Below are 21,244 nucleotides of genomic sequence, written 5' to 3' on the forward strand. Positions count from 1 at the left end.
CTGTTTTCAGCCTGACTCTTACCTGCAATAACTCAGGGACACGTCAGACAATTTTGCCAAACCAGACAAAAGGAGAAAGGCCAGAGAGATATTAAGTTTCCCCATGTTTTGTGATAAAGAGACTGTCCAACAGAAGATGGGCAGACAAGCAGTCCATATGCTGAGAGACAGCTTGCAATGCAGGCTGAATCAAAACATCAGACACTGGGAAATCCACACAAAAGCAAGCCAGAGAAAAATAAACTTCTTAAGTTTCATGGCTCACAAAATTACTTTTTATTTGTGTATGGGTGGGGAGAGCTCATTTATTTTAAACAAATATTGCCAGCTCTGAGGCATTTAAGATTTACTTTGCTTCCATTTAAGCACAGCGAGGGCTTGCTTCTCTTAATCTGAATTATTCCTCAGATATCAAAATATTGTTTGCAATGTACATCCACCAAAGCAAATCAGAGTGGGCCCACTGACACCTAATGAAAGCAATTTCTGATGACAAAATTTGGTTATCCCATTTGGTTACCATCTTACCACAAATATCTTAGTCTTGAAATATACAAGTGTGAAAGAAATGCACATATAAAATGTGTTTAGAAGACATACAGCAAATAAAAATTAAATAACCAGTCAAGACATCAATAAGTGAGAAATTTCAGGGACAGGACATTTACAAACATTGTATTTCTGTCCTCCTACTCTCTTCTTAAAAACCAAAAAGACATGAAGAGTCATGTAACCTTCTTCCCCAAAGTGTTCAGATAAACCCTGCCACTTTCTGTATCACATCTCTCAGAGTGCATGGATGTATAAGAACACTTCAGACTGAGAAATATTTTTTGGCCTCCCAATATTTACACTAGAATGTTACTACTTCATTGATTGTGTTTGGTTTTAAGGGAGAATGTTATATTCATGAGGCAGGATTTTTTTTTGCCAGTTAACTTGATCAGAACACTTTCAATTAGATGCAGCCGGCCTAGAGCGTTGACATTTGGTCAAACGCTCACAACTGAATTTATACTTGACGCTCATTTGTTCCACCCAAAGCTCCATATTCCACTGTCCAAGCTTTTATTAAAATAAGTGTTGCAAGGCCTTATACTCCTATCAGCACACTTAAAGCCAAAAGGTAAGCAAATTTCCAGAAGACTGCAGTCTCCTAGACTTGGCTGGCTTAATCTACCATTTCTTTTTCAGTATCATTTTCTACCCCAAAAAGTCAGTTGAAAAAATCAGATTTACACAATATTTCTAGGCTGAAGAACACAGAGCTTCCCAAGGAATACACAAAACCTTATGGCATTACAACTTATGGCTAAGATTGTTTTGGGTAAGGAAACGTGGTTGATGGAGAACAGAGCCCTCCAGTTTGTGACAGGGTGGACACACACCTGAGACAAAGAAAAGAACAGTCTCTTTCACTTACTGCAGCCCCTCGCTCCTGCTAGGGGGGTTCAAGCTTGAGACTGGAGATTCCACCATTATCTGGGCTTTTGGGCACAGAAAACCCTCCTGTCTCCTCTGTGACCTGTTTTCTTCCCATCACTGGCAGCTAAGGGGGGTAACATCAGGGGCCTGAAATACTCCTTGCCACTGAACAAGTGCCTCATACAGAAAATGCTTACTGTTACCTGGGAATAGAACATAAAATCTTGATCCCTTGAAAACACAGAGCATTTTTAGTATCCTGCAACCCTCTGAGGTTCAGGTGCAGCAGCTGAGATGGGACTATGAGTGTCCCACCAGCCCTCCAGAGGGAATGGAGCCGCAGCCAAGCCAAGACGTATTTGTCTGCATTATGCCACTCTGTGGACTCACAGAACATAAAACCTCACAGCCTCAATGTGTCCCACCAGAACACCTATTTACAGGATTTCAGAACTCCTTCAAACACCAAGCTGTGTTTGCTGGGATGTGAGCTGATGTACCTGTTAGGCACAGACAGCCTGCACCAGCTGTGGAACATCTGCAGGCACCAGGGCTGCCACAGTGGCACTGCCACAATCACAGCCCCCAGGGGCAGCTCTCACCTGCTCGTGGCGCGTGGCACAGGCCTCACATCACACTCTGGGGCTCTGGATAGGTCTGAGCACTCACATCACTGGCACAGTTGTTTTGCTGTGATGCAAGCGCCACGTAAAAAGCAACAATGTGCACGCAGGCTGGGGGAAATGAGAAGCAATGAAATCTAATTGCAAAGGCAATGAAATGGAGTGATTTGTAGTAATTCTGCAAAGGCAGGTTTTTCTGTTTGCTCTGCTGCCAAACTGCAAACTCGTACCTGCAGGAGGGCTCAGGGTCTCTGAAAGCTCTGGTTGCTCTAAACCTCACAACTGACTGTAGTTAATTGTTTCCTTTACTCACCCAGCCTCAGCCACCCTCTAAGGCACAAAACAAGCCATTAAACACCCAAACTATTTTGCGACAATGGAGCTTTTGCCCATGTCAACTGGGTTGCTAAAACCATGGAATGAAAAAAGATCCATGGAGTCACTGTGCAGCACTTGGACCCAGCTTTGGTATTTTTACTGGGTTTGCTCTCAGTCTGTGCTCGTATTTCCAGGAGTTGCCATTGGGGTGCCAAATACCTCCTTTGCAAAGTCCCCCAGTCTGGGTTAAACTCTTAGGAATTTTAATCCCCCTGCCTAAAGAGACTCAGGAACAAGTTTTTCCAAATCAAATCATACCACTCCCCACTTGCCCATTTTATTGCTTCCAAAATCTCAGAATGAGAGTTTTCATTTAGTTTTGACTCTAAATATAATGCTGCTGAAATTTACTTAGATAGTCCCTAAAAGAATAACAACTTTATTTATTAATTTTCCCAGCCCTCCAAAACTCAAGCAGCAGCTTACAGGAATGAAACTATATTAAAGTATGCAAGGCACTCCATTATGTACTGTACACCTATGAACTTAGATCCTAATTACTAAACCATGTTAGAAAAAATAGCTCAAATCAAATAATGAAAACATGAAAGATAAAAAGATGTATTTTTAGAAATATAAGTGGCATTAATGTCAGAGACAAGATGAATACATCAACATGGTGGTGACCAGATTTGCAGGGGAGCAGCCCATCATTATAAAGAAAAAATTTACATCAAAACCACTAAATAGGAGTTTTAAGCATGTAAGTACTCTCAATTCACATGGATTAATAATGGGCTTGAAGTTGCCTATATGTTTATATTTGTGTAGGATCAAGAGTTACTGCTTAATATCCATTGTTTCTATCCAGCATGTTAAGCTGAATAGATGTACAAAGTATGTGTCAGTATTTTGTTTTATTCTCAAAGAACCTCTCAGAAAACAGTGTTGCCAAGAACACAAGTTACCTACAAAACCCAATAACTCAGGTGCAGTTATGTCACAAAGTTTACTCCAGAATCTGCTTTCCTCCTCTGATTTTCTCTGACTTTCCATCTCTCCACCTTCTGCCCATCACTGTTTCTCATTTCTATCCCAGAATGGGAGAGGTAACCAGAAGATTAATTTTAAGGATCTAGCTTGTCAAGGAACAAATTACATGTGTGGAACCGTACTATTTCCCACATACATTAATATTAAATTTTTAAAACCTATGAATCAGGGATGGCATCCATACTAAGCATGTTTTAAATCAGGTTGCTATTTTGTTTTAAAAAGCAGCTATGAAGAAACAGCATATTATTCTAACTCATGTTGTGCAAATAAATGGAAAAGGCAATTACAAATAAAAGAGGACTTGGTTAGTGGTACATTTATCTGGAACTAGGAAGGGCATTAGGGAACACTGCACATACAGATTTATACTGGGATCCAGACAGAGTGTTTATACAGACCTCATACAAATCAAGAATATCCAACCAAAAGCCTTTCTGTCAGTATTGAAAATTTTAATTCTGTCACTTGGCTTTAGTTTTTATTGCACTGGTGATGACACATGATGTGTCCAAACCACACTCCACAACCACAGTGTTTTAGCTCACACTGCTTCTACCTGTCAAGATCCCCAGTTCAGCCTCACAAGCAGCATTCAGGATGGCATCATTTTCCATAAATCTGCCTTGGTACCAACCCTGACACCCCTGTCATTACTGCAGGTCACTGCCTGGCTGACATTTGACAAACAAGCAAACTAACACCATTATCCAGTAGCAAACGTTTCAGAAAAAGCAAAAGCTTCTCATTAAAAAATTGTTCCACTTGCTCCCACATCTGCTAAAGAAAGCTGGCATTTCTTCTGAACATATTGCCACTAAAATCTTTATTATTACGGCCTTCTAGAAAGTTAACAGCTAGAGGCTTGATCCTGCAAGCACAGCTGGGCATACAGTTTGGCAGCATAAACAAAGCCATTGTCTTTGTATGATCAGATCCCATCCAGCACAATAACATGGCAATTATATACACAGGTGAATCCATTCATTTGTGAGGCAGGAGATGGCATAAAGCATCCTCTAAAAGATAAGGAGCAAACATTCACAGCATTTTAATGCTGAAGAGCCCCATCTGACAAATGGGTTTTCTCTAATGTTTTCATCTTTTAACAAGGAGTTCTTGTCATTTTACCAGAAGTGCCAATTGAAAAAATCTGTTCACAAAACTGACCCACTACCTTACAAACATTAAAAAGCTCCAAAGCAGAGTCACACAAATAAATGCAAATAAAACAAAATATTATCAGATAAAGCAAACTTACTACTTTGCAGACATTAAAATTCTAACCATGAGCCTTAATAGCTTTATGCTACCTTCTTCTACAAGCTTTGATAGAAATACTGACTGTGACAAGGGAAAATAAAATTTGCACAAGAGGAAGATTTTGAAAAAGAACTTCTGATAAAAAACAGTAGAAGGGGTACCTGCACATATGCAAGTCACCTGATCCAGACACCATATGAAAAGAATTATCTTTTGAGTTTGCTGCACCAATAATATCTTTCAAAAGTCCTGGTATCTGGAGAGGCACTGCAGTAAGGAATGTCGGATTTTATTTTTTCTTTTTTTAAGATGAACGTCTGCCTTCTCCCTTAGGCTGTGGTCCTACTTTATGTTTCTACAGGCATGTCAGCACACATGTAAGCAGTTTTACTGAAATCAAGGAATCTTTATGCAGTCAAACTCATTCTCTGCCTGTGGGACATGGTCTTTAGAGAGCAAACTACTGGGATAAGGTCTCATCTTCCTTCTGCAATTCCATAACACCCAGGACAGCCATGCAGTGGATCAGGGCAGGGCAACTAACACATGAAATTCCCCAGCCCTGTCCTACTGGGGGATAATGAAATACAGCAGCAAGAGTATGTGCTAAGAACACAGGAACCTCAATTCTGCAAATGAATGAACGCTACTTAATTGGATGCCAGGTAATAGAGTCTGAAGAATTCCTTACAGAAATACAAATTTACACTGGCTCAGATGGAAACTATGACATCTGGGCTGAAAACCAACAAGCAACTAATTAGTTCAAGAAAAAGATGACAAAAACACGCCACTACAGTAAGACACAGTGCCTGGCATGAGATGCCTCGTTTAGGTGTATTTCTTGCCAGGATCTGCCTCCCTCAGCTCCTTTTTCCAGGTTCTGGAAGTGGCATTTGGGACAGCAAGGTGGGAACCTTTGCAAACATTCAAAGATAGGCTCGTAGGTGTGCAGTCAGTTCCCTTCACCCAGGGATTGTAAACCCAGTGACAACTGACTCACAGCCCTGGCTCTGTGAGAAATACGAGCTGCACGTAAACTGAAATTCAGTCTGCACAGGGAAAAACACAACACAGCTGGGAAAAAGGATTGGCAGTGTCAGAGAGAGAAAGCTGGAAGCAGCAATACTACAGGAAGCCAATAGTGGACCACAAGTTACATTTGAATAACCAGTGTGCTGCAAAGGTCAAGGCACTCTGCAGCAATCCCATATACAAACACACATCCTGCCAGCATGGGCAGAGCCCCACAGAGTGAAACTGCACCTGGGAGAATGGTCCAGCCCTGGTGCAGGACATGGATGGACAGCCTGGAACATGTTAAATGAACCTAAGAGAAATACACAGATGCTTAGGGCAATGCATACACCAAAAACATTCAGTGGGGCTGGTGGGATTGATTGAGTGTTCAGAGGCAGGAAAGCGAAAAGCAAAACTCAAGAGGAGGAAGGAGACAAATCTCCTTTTGAGGTTCAGTGCTCTGCTTTCTGGCACCCCCTTATGCTGCTGTGCCAGGACAGACAACTCATGGCACAAGTGAGTTCAAACCCTGCTCCATGTCCCACCCCACAGTGCCACAGAAAAGGTGAACTCTAAGTGCCCTACATCCAAGCATCTCCCAGAGGATTAAGCAGAAGAGGAGCAGCAGGAGCTGCCTCCTGGTTAACAAACAACGGGTCAGAGCCTGGGCTAACAGTCAGGGATGGAGAGCTGGATTCTTGTTTTCTACATGTGGAAGAGATTCCAGATGATGAAGGTACACTGTCCTCCAAGAATTAAAAGAAAGGGCTGACAGTAACCCACAGGTGTGAATGCTGTAAAGTATAGTTTTGTGAAGCTGAAGAGAAACTAGCAAAAAAGAGCTGCTTGGTTCCAATGACTTTGTATGCAAAACACATCAGCAGATCAAGGAAATGGCAGCAACTCCAGAATTGTTCTTTGCAACTATAGCTTTTGCTCCTCTCTTTGCACTTTCCTGCTTCTCCCACCTGGATTGCATCTCCAGACTGATGCCACATCTCTGTAAGGTCACTCCCTGTGTTATTATTAAGTTTCAATATGTACTTATATTTAGTACATTCAGTAATCCAGTCTGATATGGGATTGATTCCCAGAAATGGTTTGCATTATTGTGCAATTGTATCTTGAGCTCTCCCAGACTTAGAATTTCTTCTGCCTTTGGTGTAGTTTGACTCTTTGTATTTTAAGTGGCTTCATAGGTAGGTGCCTTCCAAGGCCAAGGAGGACAAAGTTCCTGACTCTAAAGGCTGACACTGTTTCCTAGCTGACATCAGTGACACCACAGTGACATCTGTAAGGTCCCTACAGCCTGGAATTTTTTCCTTCCTCCCTGGCCCTACTTACTCTGCTGCATGTAGGATGTTTTGTTAACTGATGATCTTAAGGAAATTCTTTGGTAAATGATATTCCTTGCCCTGTATTTCCTCTTTTGTTATATGATGTCTTCTATTCAAGCAGCCAAACCAGAGCTGGCAAACAGCCTCTCTCTAGGTTTTCTACACATTGCTGCAAGGCAAAATAAACAGTTGTTTCCAGTTTGCATTGTCAGGGCTACAGATGTATGCTAATTAACCTTTCAATCTGCTGATGGAAAGCTGAAAGAGATTTAAATGTACTTTTCTAAGGCAGAGACCAAAGTCTGTGGACACCTGGCCCAGAGCAGAGCACGTCATGTCCTCCCTTTATGTTGACTCTGAAGGCATTTTCAGATTTCAGCAGAGCTTTACTAAAGGCCAGGAGGCAGAGATCAAATCCTTCTGAAATTCAAGGACATTACGTGTCTTTCTGGAGAAACACTGATGCCAAGGATAATATTTGAGTTGACCTGAGACCACTTGAAGGATGGGGAACTTCAGACAGGAACTCCTTCATAACATGGGAAGTTCATTGTTTTGTTAAGATGCTGCAGTATTGACTCAAATTTCTTACCCTCCTTTTGTTTTCTACAACCAAAAACCCACAAACAAACAAAACCAATCCCCAAAGCCAGGTCTCATACACCCTTCAGGCAAAAGTATTATCAAGCCTCTCATGTCAAACAGTCTGAGCAGAAGAAAGGAAAACGAAATGAATCTGCAGTTTATATCCAATTTCAGTATCAGGTTTAGAACTGGCTGCTACACAAATGAATGAAACAATCTCAGATGTGCAAAGCCAGTACTGCAGAGACCTTCCCAAGAGGAGGAAGCGAGGATCTGTTTCCTTCTTTAAGTTTTAAAAGCTTTACCTCATGATACCGCCTTGTTTGCCAAATATTTCTTGGAATCTCTCAAATAATGGTTCATTCTCGCTGCTCCATTGTGCTTCAGCCAAACCACTGGCTGCTGCTGCTGCTGCCTCTGCTGGAGCCCAGAGCCAGCTGATGCCCTGCCCGTGTGCTCCTCCTGTGCTCTCACATCTGCTCCTTTCCAGGGCAGCCTGTGCCCAGGGCAGGTGTGGCTGCACACACACTGACACATCCTGGGAGCCGGGATCTGAGATGGTGGCACGGGGGCAGCCTTGGAAAGTGCCAGGGTGCCTAAAGAAACAGCACAGTGCTGATGTTCAGCTAACTCCTAACCTAATCTCCTCAATCTCCTCCTAATCTCCACAGCCTGCTCCTGCCTGCTCCACACAGACTCCTTCCCAGTGTTTGTTGCTGTATTTACCACTCAAACTGCAGCCTCATTCTCCCTTATGCCTCTCAAGTACACAGTGGAAAGGTTTTTACAGCTCAGGCACCACCATTTGGAACAGTTAAAATGCCCAGCCTCTCCCCATTGTTATCCCTTCTCCAGCATTATGAGGAAGTCTTTTCATCTCTCCTCAAATGACAATTGTATATACTTACTGTCAGCAATCACTTGCTTACAAGATTTTTATTACCCTAAATGCAGGAAGACTTGTTAATGTGTTATTATGACAGGAAAATCAGGAAATGAAGAGTTAAGGCTGAAAACTCTGTCTTCATTTTGCTGCCTACAAAAAATTCATTCCAGTTGGGAATCCTAAAAGGTTCTTTACCTAATAAAAAAAGAGATCTGTCATTTAATGAGGAGAAACTAATATTTCTCCTATCTTTTTGTAGAAGCAACATACAGATTGACTTGACAGGCTACAGGTTTCACTGGAAGGGGCACTGTTCCATCATCCAAAATACATATCCAATGATTTCCATGAGATCAGTTGATAAAAATTATTCAGTGGCTCCAAAGTAATAAGGAAAAGAATCTAACAAAAAATCTGTAGAGTATGGGTATGAAAAAATTTTTGCTTATTGCTTCAAAACTTCTGAGACAACTGTTAGCTTCATTTGGACTCAAAATTGTGACACTGGAGGAGAAGATGTATCCATCTATTGTCATCTACACAAAAAGATCAGACTTGCACATTTGGGGCTAATTATTTAAACTAATTAAAGAGGGAAAAAAACAGCAGAGAGATTTAAAGAACTGAATTTTAAAGATGTTTTCCCTTATATCCCTGCTGTGCTAACAACAAACATGGAACATCTTGGCCCCAAAATGATTTGTTTCCCAAACAAGAGCAAAGGTTTTATTGTAAGATATGGTTCAACTTCATGTATAAAAATTATGACATTTTATGCTACAATCCTCAGATGAAATCTTTTTAATTCAGACTTCAAAGTGATTGCAGGAGGACAGAAAAAGACCATCAGCTACTTAAGTTCCCTACTTTCCAAACAGTAGGACAATTAATACTTCACTCCTTGTTACTTTTGTTTCAGGAAATGAAGGACTCATTACTCAATGAACTGATTAGGTCACTGAAAATGCATTCACCTGTACTCCAGGACATGACCAGGTATCTGCAAATAAGTTTAAATGTTGTCTAAGCAACATGTGTCAAGGTGGCGCAGAAGAATTAGAAAGTCCAAACAATTCCATAAAGGACTCATTGCCCCAAATGTACTCCTCTCCCATGCACCAGAGCAGAACTCATGGAAGTGCTGCCTGAAGAAGCCACAACCTCACCATCAGTTCCCAGGATAAGCCAACCTGTGCAGTGATCAGCAAATCTGTCTCATCTCAGAAAGGAACAAACAGAGACCTGCCAGGAAAAATTGCTCGCAGATCTCCAAGGACTGATGTATGGTGAGGTACATAATTAAAGAGGGAGAGAGGCTGAAGAAGCTCTGAGCTGGTAAAGGAAAAGTCACAGGGGACTCATATTTAGTAACATGGCAAAAGTGAGATCATAAACCAGAGCAACCAAAAGGGGGAAAGGAGAAAAGCACATGGCGCAGGACTGGACAGGTCCCAAGTGGCCAAGGAGAAAAGCTCAAAAGACTGCAGACCAAGTTTTGGCAGAAAAACACAGAGAAAGATCTGTTGTCTATTTTGATGGACCCTTTGAAGTTTTCTGGATCTAATCTGATTTTTGTCTGTCATTCTTTGCCAAAAAAGATAAACCCTGCCAGGGAAAAACCCACCTTCCCTTATTCTTGTATTAATAAAAAAACAAATGGTCTGTTTTAAATATCAAACACTTAAAACACAGAACCTTTCTTCTATGATGTGTTGGAGAGTTCAATATTTGCAAGCTGTCATACTGGCCATTATAACAGACCAAAGTTGTTTCTGTACCTTGTACTTTATAAAATGATGTCAGAATATAAGCCTTGGTCCTATTTCTACAACTGCACCAAAATCAACCCTCTGGCTCCATCCACACTTCACTGAACTGGATGACAGAGGCTTATTTACTAAAATTTCTGCATAGGGGTGTCCAAAATATATTTTTGAAAATTTTTTTTGCTGATACTGAAAGTCTTCTGTTACTCTGTAGTAGCCATTTCTTTTAACAGTGTCTATCATTATATTACATTATGATACCACAGTGTTATGAGCCTTTCTAGGCTGTCATCTAACACAGTCTTTAGGCAGAAGCTTACCTTTAAACCTTTTCCTTGAATGATTTCAGTTCATACTTTGAGGTGCCTTACTTTCATGCCTTGTTGGAGGGGGGACACAGTCAACAATACTGAAAACACTGAGCTGAAAACTCCCATGTAATCACTACATTATGATGGCTCAGCCTGCCACTGACACTAGTTCCCATTAAAATGACAGCATTTACTATGTATTACTCTAAGCAATATACTGAACATTTCACATCCATTTGCAACTAATACATTGAAGTGCCCCAAATCCCATCCTGCCATTGCTACTGGCAGATGTTTTTTCACAGTGGCATTCATAAGAGTGGCATTCATTCATTGTTAGCTAAGTAGCAAATCTGGAGTTAGAGTACATGTTAATTCAGAGTAGCAATAAAGGAACTGGACAAGACAAACAGGGAATGGGAACTTCCAGCAAATGGGAACTTCACCCCAACAAGATGGCAAATACACCTTCATAATGGTGTAACACCAACATTTTAAAGGCTGTGTTCTCCTCCCAGCACAATATTCTAAACAGCTTTAAACATCCCTTATTTATAATAAAATCCATTTTATTTACATTAAAATACATTGTCTTACCTGCTTGGGTCTCTTATATCATCCCAAATAAACTTTGCCATTCATACACAAACTCCTGCTTCTTATCCAAATACAGTTCTTGTCTCCCCAGCTGCACAATCCTAGCCTTCTGTTCAATAATGGCACCAGCCATTTATTTGGGCATGTTCTTATTTTATTGAGGTCATTCCAGACTTTTTCTCTGCTCTCTACAGTTGCATTAACAGCTTCCTTCCTATTTTTAAATCAGTAGCTAATTTCAGCAACTAAGTGCCTATTGTTTCTTCAGGGTCACTCATAAAACAAACACCATTATTGATCTTTCTGAATCTACCACTAGTTTTCCCTTTTATCTCATCTGAGTGACTATTCAAGGGGCAAATTCTCAATAAACCAGGACATTTATCCTAGATAAACTAGGGTATCTGAAGGAAGAGGTTTTTCTGTATATGTGTGCTAATACAGCTCCTATCACAGCAGCATCAAAGAAACTCATAAACCCTTAGGGATTTTGTCTCCACAACACCTTTTTAAGGGGACAAGAGTTGTTAACTGTCTTTTACAAACGAGGAAGTAAGATACAGGGAGATTTAGTGCTTCAAAGGCAAAGGCCACTCATCAAATGTACAACAAATTAAATTCTTATTTTCTACATTTTAACCGCAATGATATCTTCCCTCTATTTTTGCATGCTCTCTGGATACACAATTGCTTACTTGTTGGATTGACGACCTGGCCAGTTTATATTTATCCTGCATTTTTGATGAGCATCTGAAGACAACAGACATCACAGACAAACATAAAAACCACATTAACCAAACTGTATTTCCTTTACCATTATTATTGAACTTCAATACAATTCTAAACAGATTTGTTGTCTTTCAGTGAAGCTAAAGGAAATTTTGGCTTGGCACAAGAAAATGTGATACCAAAAAGCAAAGCAGCCCTTCCAGGTAATAAGACCTAAGTGATCTCTTTCAGCCATCAGATATCTGGCCATTATTCTTTTGGCCAAGTGTGGCAAATCCAGTCCTTCTCAAATGAATTCTAGACCAACCTACAAAGAAATGTTAAATGCAGCTCGACTGCTGGAGCACTCCATCAGTTATAAGACACAATTTTCCAATGGCTCCCTGGCATTTCATCACTATTTTGCCACTTTCTGCATCTCTTTTCTCTCTTTACTCATAGGGATGGTTTGTCAGGCTTGTTTTTACTGATCACTGGATCAACAGAGCTCCAAAGAGAGGGGTGGGAATTGAGGCAGGGATTGAGAGGGCTGCCTGTGCTGGGTTTGTCTGCAGTGCTGAGCCCACAGGGAGAGACAGGAGTCACTGAGCTGGGACAGGTCTGCATTCTGCTTCTGGAGCCTCTGGGATCCAAGGAACCTCCTCTGCACAACACCACCCATGTGCACAGAAATACATGGCTGACTCTGAGCCAGGCCAGTTATGTCTGTGTTTCATTAAAGGGCAGGCAGATCACTTCTGTCCTGCTCCAACACTTCACAGGTTTATTAAACACAGTTTAAGAAGTTTGTCCCTAGACAGGAAATTCATGCCAAAGGTCTCACTGGTGCCAAACACCACTTGGTAGGGGCAATAACACTGCCATTTAAATGTATTGTTACTCATATTACTGAAGCTACTATATTAGCATGAAATATAGAAGTTTTTATGAGAATACAAAGATCAAACATGCTAATTGAATAATGAAGAGAGAAGTAGCTAGCGACCACTCAAGGATCTGGAAGCAAGTGAATCCCCTGGATAAAAGACATTCAGTTAATCAGAAGTTGCATTCTCAACTCAAATATTTATTTGCTTCCTATTTGTATGCCATAAGGTTTTCTGAGAAGCAAAATAAAGACAAATGTTCTCACTAGGTTTTGCCTTCATGGAAGAAAGTGTGCATCAGGCAAAACTTGGCAACCAAGATGATGAAAAGTCCTAGCAAGGATGGCATGAACTGTAATTTTAACAAGGTTCAGGCAGATATCAGCCTGCGTACCATGAAGTTGTATATTATGGCATCACAAGCCACAGGAGCACATTCTGCACACACTCTGCTGAACTAACACCCAGCACTAATGCTCCCCTCTCCTGACAGCTCTCTTCCTACCTGGTGGTAGACTCTGGGCTCTCTGCAGGTTCTGCCTCTACTTGCTAAGTCATGTTATAACTAGAGACTGCTTTGTCTTCACTTGAACTTTACATCCTGTTACTCTGCACAAAGGAAGTGAGTTATGTGAACAGCACACCTATTTTTTCCTAGTCAAGATCTACTTTGTTGGATATTATTGCCATTCAGGTGCCTATTCAGTGAGCCAGTCAAAAGCTATGATCAGCTGCATAGCATAAATGATTTTTTGAAAGGAAAGAAAATGCCATTAAAACAAAAGGCCCTGTTCTGCTTCTGAGTAAACAAATGGGAGTTTTACAAAGGCTCAAAAAGGAAAGGGATTAACATGCTTCAACGTGGTAATGGTCTCAACTGTTCACATTAAAATTTTCACAGTAAATTAAACCATGACAGAGGTAGGAAAGAAGTCAATTTTCAGTGGCTCATGCTGTTCTGCTGACATAAATTGCCATTTTTTAGGTAGTATATCCACCAACCTGTATAATGATAGAATTACAAAACCACAACCCGTTGTTGATTATGTTCGGCCTTTTGCATGCTAATTTTAGCCTGCTCTGCCAAAATAATTGCATGCACCACCTCATTACCAGGCTTCTGGATATTTAGAACCCTGTCGCTATTCTTTTTTTACCGACCTTTGCTTAAGCCTGCTGTGTTGGCCTTCCCTCCTTGTACAGTGTCTGCTGCTCAACACCACTTCTGCTTCCCACTTCTGCCCAGGACACCTTCCCAGCACTTACACCCATCCTTTTCCAGGGCTGTCTTGCCAAGGCTAATGCTAAATGTCAGTCCATCTCTACCCTGCTCATCCATGTTTCCCTGCAGGTTGCACACAACTCTTCACTATCCTCATGCTCTTTACAGTCCATAAAGAACAACAACTTTCCTTGACTAGGAAATGGCATGAAGCACTCCCCAGTCATCCCAGCAAGGCCGGGGAAGACAAGTAAACACAGACTCACTGGTTGATGCCGGCCAAGAGTTCCCACAACACGTGTTACTTAGTGAGTTTACACAACAGTGACCAAAGAGGAGGGAAAGGACAGGCCATGTAAGTGTGCCAGCACCAGACCCCCCACGGAAAGCTCTGCCCTTCGTTATTGTAGCAGCACCAGAAATGGATGTTCAAGTACAATCAGCGCTTATCTGACCGTCAAATGACCACGGTGCCTTTGCATCTCAGTTGCATCACGGCAGTGTAAAACAAAAAATGACAAAGGCCTATGAAAGAAAGTCAACCCAGTAAAGGGCAAGGTGCGGCGGGAGGTGTGGCAGACCCCAAAAGCCCGGGTGCAGTGGGGCGACTGCTACAGAGCCAGACCCGATTCGCCTGCCCAAAGCTCCCCGGGCCGGGCTGATCCCGCAGCCCCGGGACACGCACAGCCTGGCCCCGGGCCTCGCCCCCTGCAGAGCTGTCCCTGCCCCGGGCCGTGTCCCTTCCCGCAGCTGCCCGGGCCCGGCCCGCAGCGCTGTCCCGGCCGGTGCTGGGCCCCGGGGCCGCGGGGCGGCGGCCGCCCTGCCCTGCCCGGGCCGCGGGGGGCGGCGGGGGCCCCTCTGTGTCCCGGGGGAGCCGCGGGCCGGGGCGAGGGAGGGCGCATAATAAACAGCATCGTTTTCATGCAGGCAGGGCTGCCGGCTCCCCAAGCCTCCTCCCCGCGATAACAACCCAGGTACAGCCCGCGCTCGCCCCCCTCCCTCCCCCTTCCTCCTCCTCCTCCTCCACCTCCTCCTCCTCCTCCTCCTCCCGGGGGGCCGGGGAGAAATCTACAGATCAAAGAAAAGATGCACAATAATAGCGGGGTGGGCTCGCACCGCGGCCCCCCGTCCGGCGGGGCCGGAGCCGGGGCCTCCGGCGGCTCCTGGCCGCGGCCCGGCCGCTGCCCGCCCGGCCGCGGGGCGATGGGGGCGGCGGCGCGGGGCCGGGCGCCCCCGCCGCGGTACTCACCCGGGCCGGCCAGTGCGGGTACCCCTTCATTTTGGCGAACACCAGGTCTCCAGCCTTGTATTCTCGGGGCCGCGGACGAGCCATCGGGAGCCGCCGCGGGAGCCGCCGTGTGTCCCCCCGCCCTCCCGCTCGCCGCCCCGGGGGCAGCCGGGCGAGCCCCCGCGGGGTGCGATGCGCCCGGGCACGGGGCGCAGCCGGGAGCGGGGCCGGGCCCGCGGGCGATCCCCGATCTCTCCGGCGGCGGCGGCGGCGGCAGGAGGAGATGGGGTGTGTGTGTGTGTGTGAGTGTGTGTGCGTGTGTCTGTGTGTGTGAGTGTGTACGCGGGGGAGGGGGAGGCCTTGGACACAACCCCAGCAGCCCCCGGTACCAGGGAGCGGGCTGGCCGGGCGGGGGCGGCCGGGGAGCCCTCGCCCCGCGGCGGCGGCGGGCGCGGCGCTGCCCGCGGCCCCCCCGTGCGCGCTGGGCTACGCCGCCCGCGCCGCCCGCTCCATCCCCGCCGCAGCCGCCGCGGCCCCGGGAATATGGAGCCGTCTCCGACGAATTACTCCTCGGGCAGCGACCGAAAACAGGATCTTCTTATCCCCCCCCACCCCGCCCGCGCCTCCCCCCGCGCTTTCCCTTCCTGTTATTTTCTAGGTACACAGATCGGTTTCTATGAAAATAGGAGAGCAGAGAGCGCTCCAGTCCCGCCCGGCCCTCCCTTTCCCGCTGAAGCATGACACGGTTCTTTATGCGCGCCCGACATGGAGGCAGGGCGGCGAGGAGAAGCCGGCCGGGGCTGGCGGCAGCGCTCCCGCTTCCCCCGGCCAAAGGCGCCCGGCCCTTGGGCCTGGCAGTGCCCTGGCCCCGCTGTCACGGAGGCCCAGGCCCAGCACGGACCGGCCCCTCCGGGTACCTGCACACCCATCCTGAGCCCTCCCCATGCCAAGCAGCCTGAGCACACCCTAGGCAACGGCCTGGCTCCTCAGCACAAGGTTGTCCCAATTTCTGTACCCAGCCTGTCCTCCACCTGCCTTCTCGGCTTGAAACTAAAACCCACATCCACCAAGCCATGGACCTTGGAGCTGCACAATGGTGATGTCCCCTCACAGGGTGTTTTGGATCTCTGCTTGCCAGGTGATGCTGGTTTTTCCCCGTGGAAGGGAAGCCCTGGTAACTCACAAATCCCAGATATTGCTGCTTTTACCATAATGTTATCAGTTCAGCTGTAATGTTCAAACATCAATTATTATTGACATTTATTATACTCAAGTACCTTATCTACTAACACTAGATAGGCACCTGCCAGGTGGGTCATGAGCAGCAAAGTTTAGGAAAGGTTTTTCAGCAGGTCTGGCTGAAACTGTAGCAATAGGTTCCCCAACCACTCCCACATTTAAGATGGCAACTGTCCTCTTCGGGTTTAGGGAGACAGCTCTGGCTGATACTTCCCCACTCCCAAGGAAAGCACCTGGCCACAGGCAGCTCCTGCTGATGAAGAAGGAAATAGATGGCTGAAGACTGTAGGGTCACATTTTGGGGAGGGAGTAGATGGACCACAGAGAGCACTTCCAGTCTGCAATGGCTGGTAATGGCAGAAAAATAAAATAAATAAATGCTTCTTCTAGCACCTGTTCCTGGGCTGGCACAGGACCAAGAAAGCTTGTTTTTTATGGTAGCCCCAGATGTGGCTCTGGAGCCCAAATGCTGCTGCTGCTAGTTTTTAAGTCAAGAAAGTTTTCACTCTGGGTCATAAAAAAGGATAAGCACTTCACTGCTGGTGGAACCACTGCTGTAAAATCATTAGCTCAGGTATCAGTAGCAGACTAATAATGGAAAAAGAATTCCAAAAAGCTGGATAAACATTTAGATAATTATCCTGCACTGTGCTCAGTGCTGTTACCTGTTCTGAAGCACTGATCAGTGACAGGGTTGCCAATGCAGCCACCTGCAGTATATACATCTGGCCAAACAGCTCACTTTCACTTTCACATCAAATAGGATTTTGTATCCTCTTAAATTGATACCTGATTCCCTTCAGAAAAATGTAATATAAAATCTCTGACTATAGGAGCTGGGACTCTGATCTGACTCTCTCCAGAATAATCCTATGTGCTGCCTTACACACACAGGATTACCTCCCCAAACCAGCCTTCTCTCCAGAATACTTACTAGAGAGGTGGAGCTGCCTTTTTTTTGTTTTGTTTTAATGCATTGTTTGCTTTTCATCTCAGATATGAATAGCTCTTTCTAGTAACTTATTTAGTGACCTTAAATCAGAAAGGAGCAGGATGTGTGCCAGTTGGTTGCAAAACGAAACTCTATGCTTCATGTACACACCCAAACAACAATGTATTGCTAATGTCAAAATAGCAACATTTGAAGTGACTAGATACAGAACTGAAACATCTCACGGCAATGTGCACTTTTGTATTTCCTTTTGTCCCAACATTGGTGTCTGCAGAGAATGCAGCGAAGGGTTTCCAGTCTGCAGGGAAGATAATCATATACTAGAGCTCCAAAGAAAACTCATCCCGTGGACACGCAAGGATGCAGCTCTCTTTTCCTTGTGAATAGACTGCAAAGGATAAATGAGTTGCTAAGGTAAGAACTCTGTTCAGGTTTGGCCAGCTGAAAACTCTTAAAATACTCTGCAGATAGTTCCTCCATCAAGCTACGGTTAAGATGCTGGGAAAAGGTGGAGAAGAAAATAACCAAATTTCCTTGCTGACGAATGAAAAACCAAATCAAATGTTCCACAGATTAAGAGGAAAGTGAAGTACACTGGCACAACACACAAAGGAGTTTGGTAGTGTGCATAACTCCCTCAGCCACTCCTCACAGCATCCAAAGCCTGAGATCTCCTGCTAGCTCACCTGTATCCTGTTCCTTTCTCTTCCCTTACAAAGGAGAGTTCATCTACTCCTTCCACACGGAAGTGGAAAAGAGGAGTCATAAGAGTTTCTTCCTAACACTTCAAGAGCAGTTTCAGATCATAACAGGGAGTGGAGGGGTGCAGCGGTTTGCTGACAGATGCACTGCATGTACATGGGCCAGGTCCTAAGTCTACAGAAGCCAAGAGCTGGGTCTGCTTTGGGCACAAAGATCAGCAGGTCACAAAGGCAGCAGCAGCCGTGTCCTTACACAGCAAGGGAGACCTGAGCAGGGATGGGTGTCCCCTTCTCCCTAAACTGCCCAGCATGATCTACCAAGTCCTCTCTCACTTCCCCCCTGCCAGCCAGGTGCTCTATTCCCAGAGCAGGGCAGTGTACACGAGTATGAGCAGGGTAGATGGTGATGACAGAGGCCCAGCAGGACACAAGGGAGGTGGCAGGGCCAGCAGCGTGGTCAGCAGTGAAACCCTGAGTCACCCAGGACAGATGGAGTCTGAGATAACTGCTCTGAAGTCATCACCACACTACTGAATTTTGCTTTCCCCATAATTCCCAGAAAACAGTGTTCTTCAGCTATTGAGAAGCTTTCAGCTAGTTCTGATAATTTTTCCCCAATTCACATGAGGAAAAGAATATCTACACACTCCTGGTTGAAGACTTTCATAGTAAAAGGATTTCATTGATTTGAAAGTGTAGATCAATCTTTAAGAAGAGAGCATGTGGACAAAAAAGACCTAATTTCAAAAAAGCCTTGCAAAGTCCTGAATAAATTTTTAAACATACCTAAGTTATGCATTAAATACTCCATGACCATGGTTTTGCACACACCTGTTTGCATGCAGACAGTCTGGAATGTGAATCCTGTTCATGCTGGTTTCTTGCACTTGCCATTTTTTGAGAAGCTGCCTATATTGTGTCTGTTGAAGCTATGTGGATTATTACATTTGCCTCTTACATTCTGTCCCTGGCCACCTTACAATTTTTGCTTTCCCCGCTGAAATCTCTTCTGAGATCAGACTGAAAGTGCTCTGCAGCATGGCTACCTGTACAATCAACTTTACTGTTAGACAATGAAAAATAAATAGTTTTATTTTTACTTACCTACCTGTGGTTGATATAATTTTCTTTCCTTCTGCATTTCCTTTTCCTGTGTGTAAAAATGTGTCAGTAATGATTACCATGATTAGTATTTTGCCCATGACCACAGTAAAGTAGTGCTTCTCTGTTAAATATTTTAATAGGAAACTGTTCTGAGTCACAACTGAGCCATTCCCCTGTGCAAGACATGTCTGAGAGCTCTGTCTGAAATCACAGAGCTACTTCATGTGAGGCAGAAAGAGGCCATGATGGTTTATGTCCATCCCAACATGCATGAAAGGCACTTACCATGCCCATTAGGATATTCTTAATTACTGGAGATAAGAAGCTCACCAGGGGATCTCAAGCTTTCTCTTTAATAAGCTTAGAAGGGAGAAGGGCATGTATCATAGCTGGAGCAAGTAACCTATACCCAGTTTCATGAATCTTCTTATGTTATACACTCCTAATCATATTAAATTAGACAATCTTTAAGGTGATTGCTTTACATGTTGCAGAGGTGTGAACACATATCCTAGAGGCAGAAGAGATAGAAGTACTTCAGTTAAAATTAACTTTCTCTCTGACCGGGAGCTTTCCACTTGAAGATGGAAAGGTTTGCATGGGATGGAAATGTTATTAGCAAGTATGCATTGCTGCCATTCCTTGTTCTCTACAGGCATTTCAGCTAAAGCTACAGCAAGCAAAAGATGCCTACAGTCAGTGCTGCTTTACATGTTCCAACTCAAACCTCTGTTTCTAGTTTCTAGGATATCTTTCATAATTTAACCATTAGAACTGAAATTTTCAATGCATCTAAACTCTTCTGACAATGACAGTAAAAGAAATAAGTGTAAAATTATCAATTTCCCAGGTATCATATAAACATAGCTGAGTTTTAAGTGTCTGAAAAGCATTTGTGCACACTCAACAAGGATTAATAAACAAGCCTCATGTTCTGTCTGGACTAAACACGCTCTAGGCTAAAGTGAATGTGATTCAGCTCATGCTGGAGATGACTGTGGAAGCAAAGCTCATGAGAGGAAAAAATGGCTCCCCTTGAGAGAACTGGGGAAAGCTGGAAGGGAAGCAGGAACTAAAGCCTGGAAAGGATGTGAGAAAAGCAGAAAGGGATTAAGAAAGAGAGGTAAAAGCAGACATGTATAAGAACACAAAGATTTCAGTGTATCTTAGTATAAATCAAGAAAACCTGCACATTATCTAACAAAATTCTGTAGCCCAGTACATCTCATTCTCTGCTGGCAAGTTCTCCATACAAAGACTAATGACCTGTCACGGTGCTGTCAGTTTGCTCATCAGATTATGTGGTAATCCACACTCAATTCAAAGGTATTGGACTTTATGACTTACCAGTCTCTTCAGTGGTAACCAGCCTGAGGTTTTCTGTGGAGAAAAAAATAAACAAATCAGAAGGAAGTTTTTAAAGATTGTATCACAAACCTTTCCAGCAACATGAGTATTTCACAACATTAACTACCTGACTTTGCAACTTCACTGCTTGAATTTTCTCTTGTGGCATGTGAAATGTTTTAGCAGCCATTTATTGAGAAACACTCATAAAAATCTAGTACTTCCAAAAGCATTATGCATGCTATGGAGATTATCTTGATGGACAGAAGTTGCACAATTTACTTTGCTGTTCCCATAATTTTATGTGTTTGCTATAGATATTATTCATTGCAATGAAACTAGTGACTCTCATTTCCATTTGATTGCTAATCTATAAAATGCTTCTTCAAATGACCAGGTGAGACACTTCACCTTTAAAGCTATAAAGCCATAATACCTAAGAAAGAAAACCTGCAACAGATATTTCTCCTCTGGACAAATATTTCAGATGTGCTGTCTAAAGTCTAAGAGATTTATTGGGTGAGAAGTATGTTGAGAGTTGACAAGAACAATAAATTTAGTGCCAGATTCGTGACACTTACCCCATCGTAGTTTCCCCTCATAAATACTGGAGAAAAGGATTTCTATCACATGCCCTCTGGTACATTCATCAAAATGCCTTTTGAAATGTGA

At 43.9% G+C, this 21,244-nt stretch overlaps 1 protein-coding gene across 1 annotated transcript in view; it reads right to left on the reverse strand.

The window, feature by feature from the left end:
* Positions 1-15,572, reverse strand: part of HDGFL3 (HDGF like 3) — a 36,306-nt gene extending 20,734 nt beyond the window's left edge. The window contains exon 1 of the mRNA XM_058811797.1: positions 15,251-15,572. Within this exon, the coding sequence (XP_058667780.1) occupies positions 15,251-15,334 (84 nt within the window). The 5' untranslated portion in view covers positions 15,335-15,572. The remainder of the gene's footprint in view (positions 1-15,250) is intronic.
* Between the last annotated feature and the right edge of the window lie 5,672 nt (positions 15,573-21,244).

This window comes from Ammospiza caudacuta, chromosome 10, assembly GCF_027887145.1.
Source record: "Ammospiza caudacuta isolate bAmmCau1 chromosome 10, bAmmCau1.pri, whole genome shotgun sequence".
Lineage (NCBI taxonomy): Eukaryota > Metazoa > Chordata > Aves > Passeriformes > Passerellidae > Ammospiza > Ammospiza caudacuta.